The sequence below is a fragment of the Sus scrofa genome, chromosome 8 (assembly GCF_000003025.6).
Source record: "Sus scrofa isolate TJ Tabasco breed Duroc chromosome 8, Sscrofa11.1, whole genome shotgun sequence".
NCBI classification, from domain to species: Eukaryota; Metazoa; Chordata; class Mammalia; order Artiodactyla; family Suidae; genus Sus; species Sus scrofa.
Genome location: NC_010450.4, coordinates 20,577,609 through 20,591,872, shown reverse-complemented (window position 1 = coordinate 20,591,872; position 14,264 = coordinate 20,577,609). Strand labels below are relative to the sequence as shown.

The 14,264-nt window shown below is 37.1% G+C and overlaps 1 protein-coding gene across 1 annotated transcript in view; it reads right to left on the bottom strand.

The window, feature by feature from the left end:
• Positions 1-14,264, bottom strand: part of STIM2 (stromal interaction molecule 2) — a 152,941-nt gene that overhangs the window by 17,411 nt on the left and 121,266 nt on the right. The window contains 4 exon segments of the mRNA XM_003128897.6: positions 4,370-4,547; positions 5,080-5,257; positions 8,182-8,297; positions 12,152-12,263. Coding sequence (XP_003128945.5) covers positions 4,370-4,547; positions 5,080-5,257; positions 8,182-8,297; positions 12,152-12,263 — 584 coding nt within the window.

The following is a 14,264-nucleotide window of genomic DNA, read 5'->3' as shown; positions in this document are numbered from 1 at the left end:
TTTCTCTTTTTAAAAGATATTTAGGACCCTTTTTTAAAAGAAATTTAAGATTTTTAGTACCAACATTAAGAGAAAAAGTAATCTGAATTACGCTCTTGGCAAACATCTTTTTAATAAGCACAGTTTAAACAATATATTTCTAATGTGAAACTAAAGCTTAAGTTTTAAGTACATCTTAAACTTGCCAATAAACAAAATTGTAAAGCCAGAGGGTGAGAGGAAGACTGCATATATCTTTGGTTTCAGTACTGCATTTTATATTTTATAACAGCCAGAATGAAAGAAAAAACCCAGGGCATGTATAAATTAAAATGGATTACATTTTTTCTCGTAGTGTATTTTTTTAATTTACTACCTAAAACAGGGTGAATACCTGTTCTACTACCCCTTCCAATGTCCCCAGAAGACCTTACTGTAGCTACCAAACTATACACTCATTTTTTTTAAAGTAATTGTACCATTTTAAAAAGTTTTTCATGACATCTTTTTTATGGCCAGTTATTTCTCATTGTTATGGGCATATCTGCCTATCACAGTCTGTTTTACCACTTCTATTTAATTTTTTCCTGCTTCTAACATACCAGAAAAAGTACATAAATTAGCATTTGAGACCAAGTGTAAATTTTGAGAAAATAAACTGAGTAAAAGTTTTGATTTTTCCATGGGAAACTATGAACAGCTGCAGTGTCAGGATACGGAAGTTTTTCTTCTAGTTGCCCCGTAAGGGAGCCAGGCAATAAACAGAAAACTAAAATGCATAGTTATGTGAAGTAGTATTAAGTGCTAAGGAAAAACTCTCAAGGAAAAGTCTCACTAAGAAAATGATAGAGAAGGGAGAGGTAAGCAACTCTAGGAATGATTTACTTAAAAACTAGCAAGAGCTCAAGCTAAGGTTGTGTAAAGATACACGATGGAATTTATGAAATTATGTACACACACTCGAGACTTTCAAAGTGATGAATGCTCTAGAGAGCATCCTGTTTCTGGAGCACCATCTCCGCAAATTAATTTCCCCCAAAGTTATGTAAGGTAACCAAAACTTCATTCCTAAACGAAGATGTGGAAGAACATTTGAGCTGATCAAACCCAATTCATTTAAAGAAACCTTATCATGTGCCAGAATAAACGAGAGTACTATACACAAATTTCTGATAAAGAGAACAGCTGTCAGATACCCTGGGGTGGGGGTGGGGGGAATGTAGAAAATTATTTTTTTAAACTCTAAAATTTTAAGAAAAATCACAAGCAGACAAGAAGTAAACAATTCCAGATACAGATGTTAACAGCAAAGGTGAAACAGCACTCAGGACAATGCTGAGGACAGGAGTCCCGTGCAATGTGCTTGGGGCAATGCTATGCTCATTACAAGAGGGCTGGCTGAGCTGTGTGCTGTCCCTGCTAATCCAGGAGGATCTGAGCGCAGGTCCTGTGACCTGGAGTTCCACATAACACTACAAAGTGTAGGTCACAGGCTCCTTCTCTCGCCAGATTTTAAAGCTAAGATTCCTATTCAGTTTTCATTGCCAAGCAAGTACACAGAGACTCTGAATAAATTCGCTCATGTTTTCCACCTTTAATCAGAAAGATTTTCCTAAATGTTATGTTCATACATTTATTTTCCCTAAAAGAGCTCAATGAACACATGTGACACAGAACTGATAGATTTCTGTGTCTGGTATAAATTGAGGCTGACCAATGTTTTGATTGAATATCACATAATGACTCAAAATTTTAAATTCGGACCTTCTAATAACAGCAACTATTTTCTGTTAGTATTCACGAGTTTATCATTTGACCTGAATTCCAACCCTCAGTTGAATTACATTGTTATTTATAAGGAAATAGATGAAATGAAAATTGAGTCATTAATAGCTTTTAAAAAGGAATTATTAAATTATTTAAAAATTTGGTAATAATCGTTTATATAATTTTTGTGTCTTAGGCATAGAACAGCAATAAGTAAAAACATGATGTCACAGAAACAAATAGCTTAAATATCTGAAAACCTGGCTTCTGGACCCAACTTTCTGATTTATAACCTCTGTGACCTTCGGCAAGTTTTTTACTTTCTGAGGCTGATTGTTTCATGTACAACAGGGCTACTATGACTTGCCCTGACTTTAGGCTTCTTGAGACTTTTAAGAACAAAATAATTTATGTGGGAAGTATTTAAACCACAGAAAATATAAAGTGGTACTATTATTCGCCCCAAAGCTTTTGTTTTATGGAAAATAACACTATACCAACTATGTACCAGATTTTCCTGCCTTCTAATTTTGAGAGGCTGATTACCCTCCAGACAAGATACAGAAATGCTTCTTCAAACTATGTGGAACTGTGGATTATATGACATTACATGAAAATTAATTTTCCAGTTAAACTCACTTCTATAAACAAAAGCTTTTAATAGCAGTATGGGAAAACATGAACTTTGGAACAAGATACATGTAATCTTGCCTTTGCTACATAATAGCTGTGTGACCTAAGGCAAATTATTTAACCCCTCTACACATCCTCATCTGTAAACGAGAATAATATTTACGTATAGTGAGGATGACAATTTATAAGCAAACCATCTGTAACGCTGTGCATAGCATAAACTTCTGGCACAGAGGAAGCCCTCATAAAATTGGGTTCCTTATTTCTGGACTCATGTTGGACAGAGGTGCTTTTAAATACCCAGTTCTCTCCTTTAAACCACCCTCACTGACTCGGGATCTCACCAGGATGACTACATTTGTGCTGGCATATAACCTCGCCGTCATCTTCGGGTTCCCTGAGGTGTGCAGGCCCCCTGCGCCCCAAGCCCCATACCAGAATGTTTGTGCTCTGGGGGTCCTTCTTTACGTTGTGGCTTTTCCCTCACTGTGAGGCGGTCTCCTGTAAAATACTGCTATCAGTTTATGTCTCTACAGAATTCCTACTGCTTTCCTATCTCCAAAGTTCAGAAAAACAGCTAACAAGCTTTTCAGGTGAAGTCTCGGTGGAAACAGGCATGGGGCTCTCACAGGACCACAGGCCACCGTATCTAATTCTGAGACACTGTCTCATTTGGGCTGGGCCTTTTTTCTTAACTCCTTGGTTCTTTACTACATTCTGTACAGACCAGGTTTATCAGGTAAACCGACCTGAGTGCAAAATAGGTCGAGGAGTCAGCTTAGAGAACAAACTCCTTACGTGGAAAAGACCAGAAAACAGATGATGTCTGGGGTATGAAAGAAAGAACAGTTAACAGTTAACAAAAGACAGCTGCATTCAGTCAGACAATTCCTACCAAAAGTGACAATCTTGAAGGAAGTAGTAATGTCCCCCGAACATTTTCTCATGAGTTGAAACTGAAACTCCTCCATTACCTAGGTTTTATTTCTTATTTAATACCTGACTGAGAAGGCAACAGTGCACAAAGCAAAGTGGGAGGCAGAATACCTAGGCTCTGGGCCCTGCTTTACGAGTGAGTCACTCTCCATTAACTCGAGTAAGTTTTCTCTTCTTCATTCTGCTCCTCAGTTTTTTATCAGTAAAGAAAGGGTCAAAGTCAGAAGGAGATTAGGCCATGGAAAGAGAGGTTGGAGTGACATGCTTTGAAGATGAAGGAAGGGGCCAGGAGCCAAGAAATGCAGGCAGCCTGTAGGAGTTGGAAACGGCAAGGAAACAGATCCTCCCCTGGAGCCTCCAGAAGGAATGTAGCCCTGAGGACCTATTTTAGACTCTGACTTCAAGAACTATAAGATAATAAATGTGTGTTGTTTTAAGCCACTATGTTTGTGGTGATTTTTTTTTTTATAGCAGAATTATAAAACTAATATGAGTGCCTGTAATTAAATTCTCCCAGGACCTCCCCCCCCTCCTTTTCTGAAGGATTGTGCAATGCCTGAATTCTATCTTGGGTAAATGCACAATAGAAGCAGATATTAGAAAGGGTATGTTTTAGACAACTTCAGAATTTGTGGCAGATTATGTTCTAAAACCAAGAACAGGATTCAGATGGATATTTCATAGAGATTCTTAACATCTGCAGACGTTTAATATTAGATATACTGTACTAGGTTATAGCCAGAAACGGAAACATACTATAGATGTTAGGTTAGGGAAACACCTTAAAATCACTTAGGACAATTAACATGGCGTGGGACAGGGCTTCACGAAGGACTGAACATGATGGCAACTTCATCTTTTAGTGGGTACTTTGTTATTTTGCTATATGAACACTGACCAATGCTAACAATATGAACAGACGGCTCTCTTGCCAACAAGGGAAGAGCATATGATACATGACGGAACTAAATGCAGGAGACTGAACAGAACCCCGAAAAACGCCTCAGCGGGCAATACCAATACCCTCGCAAATACTTTTTAAAATATGAAATACCTGTTCCAATTCCTGCTCTGCATATTGACGTCTACTCAATTCACATTCAGCTCCCTCCCTTAGCTCTCTCAGCCGACAAGCCTCCTCCTTTGCGTAATTGATTTCATCCATCATTTTGCGCTCTAGGTTTTGCTTTTCTACAGCAACATTTCTGTTTTCTTCCTGTGCCTTTTCAAGCCTTACAGAACAATAAAAATGAAAATTCCTCACAAAAGTTTCCAAAATTTCATCACTTTAAATGAAGAATAAATATGTATCAAGCAATAGGATACATGTTTCAATCCGAATTCGTAGCACTGGTTTTTTTACCAGTCTTAAACTTGGACAACAAAAACGTCAGGTAGCCTGCTACGTAGCTCTTCTGGCCACCTTGAGTGAGAAATACAGGGAAAGCGGGGAAATGCCCATCACAAGAAGACTTTTAGGAAAATCATACGTATTTAAATCATGTTAAAAATAAAATTCGATGACACAATTCTACCGATATTTATTTCCACTGGTCTTCCACCCATTTATTCCCTACCACATACTTTTAGAATAAAGCTGTAATTATGATAATGTGATACTTTTCTAAAAATATGAGGTGTACATACCATTCCTGATGTACCAACCTACATACAAATGTGTAGGTACATGCCCATATTACAGATTCACCAACTGTATTTTCCCCACACAAATAACAAGGTTTAGAGTCTTTTCTACCTACTCACCTCTCTTGTAAGTCCATGAGACTTTGCTCTGCAGTCTGTAGACTCTCTAAGTCTTTCATCATTTTTGCAACATGTTCTTTTGATGTCTTATTCTGTGTGTAAGCAAACCAGCACCCTCCAACACCAATTACTATAGAAACAGTGAGGATAAAATCTTTCATCCAATTATGAGGAGGGCCTAGGAAGAGAATTACAGATGGTTAATCTTTGAGTATAATAGAATCTCAACACAGAGCCACTTATTTTAAAAAGTATTAGATATCTAAAACCAAAACAAAATATGGAAACATCCCTCCTATTATACAAGCTCTGGCCTTTTAATAATTTTTTTTCAAATAATCAGTGTACTTATTATAACTATGTGATATACTAGACCTACAGGAGAGCAGAGATAAACCTGCACGGATGCACCATGCCCCTTCTGTACAAGAGGCAGTGACAAAACTCCTGGGACCTCTGAAAAAGCAACAGCATCTCCAATCATGTACAGAGAGGTCTTCTGCGGGTAAAAGAAGCTATAAAGAGTATCACCATTATTCCAACTCCTTTCCTTTAGACAAGTTAGGCAGCTGTCATGCTTTGATCAACAAACTGAAATCCTAATCATCCACCAAAAAGCATTAGCCCCAGGCATGCAACTAATTGATGTTAATCAGTGATTCTCAACCAAAGGTGATATTCCCCCCAGCAGACACTGGACAATTTCCACTTTGCCACAACGGGAAAGGTGGAAGTGGGGGGTGTTTGTTACTGGTTTCTCTGGTAGGAAGAGGCCAGGGATGTTGCTAAACATCCAGAAAGGCACAATTCTTCCCTGCCCACCTCTGGTGGGAACAAAGACTTATCCAGGAATTGTCCAGCCCAGAATGTGAATAGTAGCAAGGTCGAGAAACCACGGGTTAAACGATCTTCATGAGTAATGTTTTCGGTGGCTACTTGCCAGAGATATCTGGGTTACTAGAGGGAAACGTGGACTGCCTGCCCTGTGGCACAGGCATGACCAACCCCCCGCGTGGTTTCTAATGTCAGGAGCAAGGAGCTAGGGCCTGCTGTCTTCTTCAGTGATACAAAACAAAGACAGTGCCAGTCAAATAATTTCCTAGTTTATCCCTGAGTGTGGGGGCTCTCTGGAGAGAGATATGATAACCAATACAATATAATGCAGTATTTGTTATGAAGAGATAACTGTTTTTCATTGAAAAACTGCCTAACTGTCCAGGTCGCCATCAAGACATTTTGCGTGTCTAATGAGATGACGAGCTCTACAGAAATGGCAAGTTCTCATGTTTACCAATTTAGGGCTCATATATATTTACACAGTGTGATAAATACTGTGCTCTCTACCAGAGACCCTCAGCTATGCTTGTCTCCAGAGTGCAGACCCTCGCCTAACGGGAAAGAGATTCTCCCTTCACCCTTTAGTAGAAGGCTAAAACCTCCAAAGGGTTTATTTTTATTCTGCCTCAGACCGAGAGGTTCAGCTCAGGCTCTAGTTCAAATAGGAGCCTTGTTCAGGCTGAACTATCATCACCAGAAATAACAGTAACAGATGGACAAGTCCCAAACTGGGCAATAAGTACCACAAACTGGACAAGATTTTAGTAAAGACTCCTTTAAAATGTATCTCTGTTCACTTGACAATGCTAGTTTTTTTTTTTTAATAAATCTAACGTGGGTGTTCCAACTGCAGGGATCATTCCCTCAAATAATAATTCTAAGACAAACACATTAAAAAGGTAATGCATCATTAACTTCTTAACTGGTTTGTTTATTAAAACATTTGTTTTCAACATTCTTTGAGACTAGTTTGGTTTCTTTTCAAATAATACTGCTTGGCTTAGAGGGTAGTTTGTTCTTGGATGAATAAAATAGAAACATTCCCGACCAGGTTGTATATATAGAGAAATTCTATAGTTTAAGTCCTATTTGCCCCAATCATTCACATGGAAAAATTAGATCGAATCTCAACAGAAGACAACCAACCCCCAGCAGATTCAGTTGAAAACTTAGGACAAGGAAAAGGTTAGAAAGGGTATCATCTCTGTGGAATGCCTGGCACTTCGATAGTGTTCCATTTCCTAGGGTTTGTAATTTCCACCAACAGTGCATTTCCACCAACTCTCACAAAGGGGAGTTCCAGCTGTTTCACCAGCTGCTCTTTTAGCCTGAGCCAAAAAAGAACCACCAGTAAAGTTATGGAATCTATCCAACCACTCCAGTAAGCCTTTTATAGCAGGGGCACTCTCCATACGGTCTCATAGAAAATCTGTAAGTCTCTTAACTCCAAGAACTGAGGCAAAATAAATATTAGTTTCTGGAGTTATAATTTGTCAAAGCCATTTTTCTTGCGATTAATTTTGCTATTCCTTTTTAGCTTCTGAAAAATAAAATGTAATTCCTCTAAAATGCGTACTCTTCAAACACATTCTCCCAAAGCTTTCTGTAATTTGAAATTAAATGAAGTAAACGTATTAAACTTTCCTTCTGGGAAGAAAGTATTCCTGTCAAATTAAAGAAGAAGGTTTATTTTCCTTACAAAAATGACATAGTTTCTAAATCGTTTCTTTTTCAGAACAATCAAATAGCATTCTCTGCCTAGTGCTTCTGCCAAGATAGTCTGTTACTTCGTACAGTTTCACGTGGGCCTTTAGGGCCTCTGTTTTTGATCTACATCTAAAAAGTCCTTTTCCTGGTAAGCAATGAAGACAAGTTAGGATTTATTACTTCATGTCATCAAGATGGCGAGACTGCACCTTTTTAAAGGGACTCTTCAGTGAACGAACGAACGTCCAGCTATAATAACATCAACCTTAAGACTGCGGCCAAGAGCTTTAAAACTAGAAATTTAATTCTAAATTATCAACAAATATACAGGTTTTACAACTTTTTGTATCAGTAACCAGCACTGAAAATTCTACTCTCCACATTTCCATGACAGAAAATCTCACCCTACAAATCTTTTGTTCTTAGGGTATTATTTCATTTCTTCTATACCTAACAGAGGATTCCTCTTAGTGGTCTACTTTCTTTTTTCTTTCTTAAATAACAAACAGAGGATCTGATTATTCTTTTCCATCATATTTTGTGAGAGAGAGTACTAACGTGTTAGAGGTCCAAACAAAACCACATCCAGTGCCTTGAGCTGAAGTTTCTGTCTGTGACTCCGGTCGCTGATTTTCAACTGAGAGATCATAAACGAAGGTTCATGCACTGCTATCCTGTTCATTTAAGAAATACATATATGTTAAACAAAAATGATTCTAGTATGTAAATTTAAGTAGTTCAGCCACATATTTAATGCTTTACATGATTACTTCAAGAGTTCATCCATGTATGATTATAACACTTTATTATAATATATACGAAAAACCTTCTCAGTGCAAACTCAGCAGTGCAAATGCTCTCGTATGCTAATAATTTAGTTGTTATATTGATATTTTTGTTTTTAAAGGTTACTTTATACTGTAACTTACTTTGACTTAGAAATTGATTAAATTCAAAATATTTTATAATCATTATTTTCTATCATTTCGCAAACAAGAAAACTATAATTTACTTAATAGATTTTTAAAAATCATTCTCAATTTAGATCTTACCACTTTTCTTTATAAACGTCTTTTTAAAAACCTATACCTTTACATTCTAATACTTAAATTATTTAAAAATTAAAGTCCCTGAAGTCATAAATGGAAAGAAAAAGTCATCACTGCTTTGGGAGTAAACGGATAGACTTATGTAATAAGAAGTATTGAACCATTTCTTTAGTAATGAAAAAAGTACGCAGGATACCAAAAGGCACAGGAGAAATAGGAAATGAAATCACTTTTGTTTTGGACTTCAAATCCAAGGAGCCCAGGGGTCAACTAAGATTTCTTATCAACCAAGTATGATGCCAATAAGGATCTTATGACACTTTATGTGTAATGAAGTATAATATAATAAATAAAGTAATAAAGTATAATAATAATAATTGTAAGTAATAATAAAAACAAGCACATACTAGGTGCTAGGTCCGGAGTTTAATTAAAAAAATTTTTAAAAACTTTTAATATATTTAAAATTGCCATTTTATAGACGAGGAAACTAAGGTAGTGAGAGGCTGAGCAACTTGGTCGAGGTTACATAATGAATAAGAAAGCTGGGATTCAAACCCAAACGTGTATGATTACAAGGGCTACTCTGAATCATTACATTTTATTTAAGAAGACTTCAGAACCTCTGAGCAGGAAGAAGTTACACGAAGTCCTCTGAGGCTCCTCTAAAAACTTTAGAGAGGGAGTTCCCATTGTGGAGCAGTGGTTAACGAATCCGACTAGGAACCATGAAGTTGCGGGTTCGGTCCCTGCCCTTGCTCAGGGGGTTAAGGATCCGGCGTTGCCGTGAGCTGTGGTGTAGGTTGCAGACGCGGCTCGGATCCCGCGTTGCTGTGGCTCTGGCATAGGCTGGTAGCTACAGCTCCGATTCCACCCCTAGCCTGGGAACCTCCATATGCCACGGGAGCAGCCCAAGAAATAGCAAAAAGAAAAAAAAAAAAAAAAAAAAAAAAAGACGAGGGAAAAACATTAATAAATAAATAAAAAAATTAAAAACTTTAGAGAGTAAAGAATTCTAACTTTTTCTTTAGAAAAATGCCTTCCTTCGTTCTCTCTCTCTCGGGTATACTTCTGTTACATCTTTAGTATGACACTATGAAACTGCTTAAAGCCATACCATACCTCATCTCTTTACCCCCAAACCCAGCATGGTGCTTGGCAAAAGTAGACTGCATAACAGATGAGTGAATGCATGGATGAAGGCATGAGTGACTAGCAATGCTATCAGTAGACTACAGTTAAGAGAGACAGTGAGATGTAGTAAAAAGGAAACCATAAAACGGAATTCCATGCAAAGTTCAACATGAGCCCAGAGGTGGAAGCCGGAGTTCACACAGGTCTGAAAGGAATGAGGTGTCAGGTGAAGGGAGCCTTCATATAAGCTCTGGTAACCAGAACTATAGAATACAGAAAATACAGTAAAAGGCTTCAAGATAACCATGACATAAAACTTACATGATTTGAGCTACCTACTGCGGATGTAACAATATTTTAATGCCACAGAAAGGAAACGTAATAATGAATTGTAGGCATGTGCACATCTGGAATGTGTAATACATTTTTAATATATAATTATAAATAGCTCCTATCTACAGCTATCTACAAAAAGTTCTGTGACTTACACAGTTGATTAAGTTCCCTGACAGAGTCCCTTTACAGGGACTCATCTCATTGCCATTACCATACAAAAGGGGTTGCAGTTTTCCTTTCCCTTCCTTTCAAAAAGGCTTCGGTGGGCCGACCTGAAAGCTGAACTTCTACATTTATAAACTTTTCTTCTGTAGTAATGTATTCACTATTTTTAAAAACCGATCTTGATTAATTATGTGACGTTATCTCAACAATTTTACCAGCATCTGATGTTATCTCTGATAACCTTTACTTAATAGAAAACAGTGGCTAGAATATTTGTCGTCAAAACATCGAGCAGCCAATTTTATTTCATATTGTTGTTATATAAAGAAACTTCCCAAAAGAGAACAGAAGAAAAATTCTATAGGTTCCAGGATAACATCTACAACTTGAAAAACCCTAATCCCATTTCAATGCTCTACTATCCTGTTTTAACTTAGGAATTTGGCTTTTTTAAAAGCAAGAACTTTTATTTTATTTCATCTTTTTCTTCCTTCAGCATCTAGTGGAAGATACTCAATACACATTTGTTGAACTGACTCTTAGCTGCATAATTTCATCATTACAGTGACATGCAGAGTAAATTCAACAATACTGATGTCGGAGTTCCCGTCCTGGTGCAGTGGTTAACGAATCCGACCAGGAACCATGAGGTTGCGGGTTCGATCCCTGCCCTTGCTCAGCGGGTTAAGGATCCAGCGTTGCCGTGAGCTGTGGTGTGGGTGGCAGACACGTCTTGGATCCCGAGTTGCTGTGGCTCTGGCGTAGGCGGGCAGCTACAGCTCCGAATGGACCCCTAGCCTGGGAACCTCCACATGCCGAGGGAGCGACTCAAGAAAAGGCAAAAAGACAAAAAAAAAAAAAAAAAAAAACTGATGTCAATGTAACAGAAGCCACTTATAAGTTGCATATGTAAACAAACTGATTAGAAATACAACATGTACAAACAGTATACAGTAAGAACGGATTAGAGTCTTTTTTGATATAAGAAACAATCTAGCTTAGAATGAACATTATCAATCTTGTTAAGGCCAAGTTCCAGTGGAATTACCAAAAATTTTAACATTTAAATTTTTAACAATTATTAGGTTAACTAATGGAGACTTTTAAAATATAATTTAGAACAGCAGTAACTAATAATTCCAGACAGCTAAGAGATAAATTGGCACCCTGTACTTTGGTACCAGATCTTTCCGATTCAAATGCTGCTTTGGGCAAAATATTTAACTTCTCTTTGACTTGGTTTTTTCAATCTGTAAAAAGGGGTTAATAATACATACTTTATTGTAAACTTGAAGCTTAATTGAGATAATATAGAATACCTCTATGTAAAACACATTCAAAAATGGTTGCTATTATTTACATTTTATTTATTAACCTTCATTTTTTTTGAGGTTTAACTTACGGTCACTAATAATAAGTGGTTCTTATTGCTATTAAAAGAATATCAATTAAGAAGGATCTATACATTAATCCATTCAAACAGGTCTTTTCATAAAGGTGGATCCATATCAAAATGAATAAGTTTTTGTTACATTTACCACATGGTCAGAGGTTGGCCCTTTGGTATTATCTAAAAAAGATGTAGCTGGCTCATCTTCTAACTCTCAAAATTACTTTCCTTGGGAATATGTTTTTTAAAAGCCCTGATTTTTCAGACAAGAAGAAACTAATGACTAAAACTTGCAACTTTAAAACTTACACATATTAAAGAATGGATATATGTAAATATTTTCTTTAAGCCCTTAGCCACAGAAGCAACTTAACAGATTTTGCACTGAAAAGTAACATCTAGCAAATAATTCTCCATGAGTGGAAAAAAATTCATCTGGATAATAAAAACCCACCTGGGAAGCGTTGTTCCTTTGACATTATTGTCTCTAAAATTCTTCTCATATTGGGGTAGTTCAACAAATTCTATCAACCACTGAAGTGTGTCCTCAAGGGTCCAATTATGAACTGGGAAAGAGAAAAAGAGAAGGAATATTTTAAACATACCTGCTTTCACAATTTATACAAATTATATATTTATACACACACACATGTATATAATTACTATAACTTCAGGGGAAATAAAGATGTTAGATTGAATTTTCAATTCAATTCAATCAACAATAAGTACTAAAATGCTATTTAGCATTTTATTAGAATGGAGACATACCTCCTACCCTTTTAAGAGCTTACAATCTAGAACAGAGAAGACAGACACATAAAAGAAAAAAGAACAAAATATTAGCACAGTTAATTCTAAAATAAGCATCTATGCAAAGTTTGAACGGGATGAAATAATCCATTGTTTCCTTGGTTGCAGAAAACTTACCAGATATATATGTATTCAGTCTTTCTTTCACTTAGTCATCCATCCATCCATATCATGCAATAAACCTTCTGAGCATTGGGTGCCATTCTAAGCACTGTGACTATGTCAGTAGACAGATGGATAAAATCCTTACCCTCATACAACAAACTCTTCTGGGAGTAGGGAGAGGCAATTAATAAACAGAGGGAGAAAAGGGGGGGTGGGGATTACCAACAGTGATCAGCTATTTAGAAAGAAAAGAAGATGTCAAGGTAAGTCTCTCTGAGGAGCTATTACTTGAGCTGAGACCTACAAACTGCAAGGAGCCAACACTAAGATGACCTAGGGGAAAATAATCCAGAGGGGGAAAGCTGGTGTAAAAACCCTAAGATGAGGAATGAACGAGCTGTGTTTGAGAGACAGAAAGAAAGTAGACCAAGGGGTCAGACCAAAGAAGACTCAAAAATTCTGGATAGTTTTCTAATTTCAATAAGAAGGAGGGGTAAATAATCTATATTTTTAGAATATCACTCTCCAATGTGAAGAATGAATTGTGGGAGACAAGACTATTATCAAAGAGAAATAAGAAGACCATTCATTCTTTAACTGTCTATACAAAAGGGGTTACTGCCCAGGAGCAAGATGCTAGCAGAAGTTATAGTGACAGGTGGTGAGACTCAGGACAAATTCTGGGGAAAATGCTGTTAGATGTTCTGATGAAATGGATGGGGCTGGTAGCTAAAGGAAAGCCAAAAACAAACAAACAAACAAAAACAGAGAGCGGGGCTACTAACTGAGCTAGGAAAGAATGAGGAGGAACAGACTGGGGAGACAAGTACAGGCAGGTGATAGAGGCTGAGAGTTCTGATCTTAGAGATGTTCGGTTTAAAGTATGTATTAGGTATTTCAATGCAAATATACAGTAGCAGTCAGATAGATAAGTCTTGAGCTTAGGGAGGAGTGAGGTTAGGAATAGAGACTATATGGTCTTTAAACTGAATGAGTGGCCCAGAAGGGGTGAAGATAGCTATTCATAGATTGTAAATCATGAAGAAAAGGACAGCTAAAATCTCTTTCCTCAACACTTATTTTGAATTTAGCCCTTTATATGCATTTTTTCCTTTAAGCCTTAAACAAACAAACAAACAAACAACCCCAGTAACTTATGCGGCACTAACATGATTATCTCCATTTTGAAGATAAGAAACTGAGAAGTTAATGGGACCTGGATAGTCAAGAGCGGGACTGGATCTGGCCAGGCCAATTAACCCAGGACCCGATTCTATGCTACTCTGAGAGCAACAATATTAAATAACAGCAGAGATAGAAGCAAGCAGTTAAACACTGGAGGAAATTCAAATAGTCCTGCTCGAAGAATATGAACAACAATGATGAGTTTATCCAAAAGAAAGAATGCAAGTGTGTTTGAAAAAAGAAGAGCTCCATTCTGGCTGCATTTAATTTGAGGATCTGGAAAAACAAAGTGCTTATAGATCACAGAAAAGGCCGGAGGACAGTGAAGAAAACAAGTGAACAATAAAAGCAGATCTGGGATCCCTCTGTGATAAATCCGAGATGAGATCTTTCTGATAAACTATAGAAAATTAAGAATTCACTTTTGCAAGCAAAGCTAGGTTTTTATAATCTGCCTTTTTCATTAA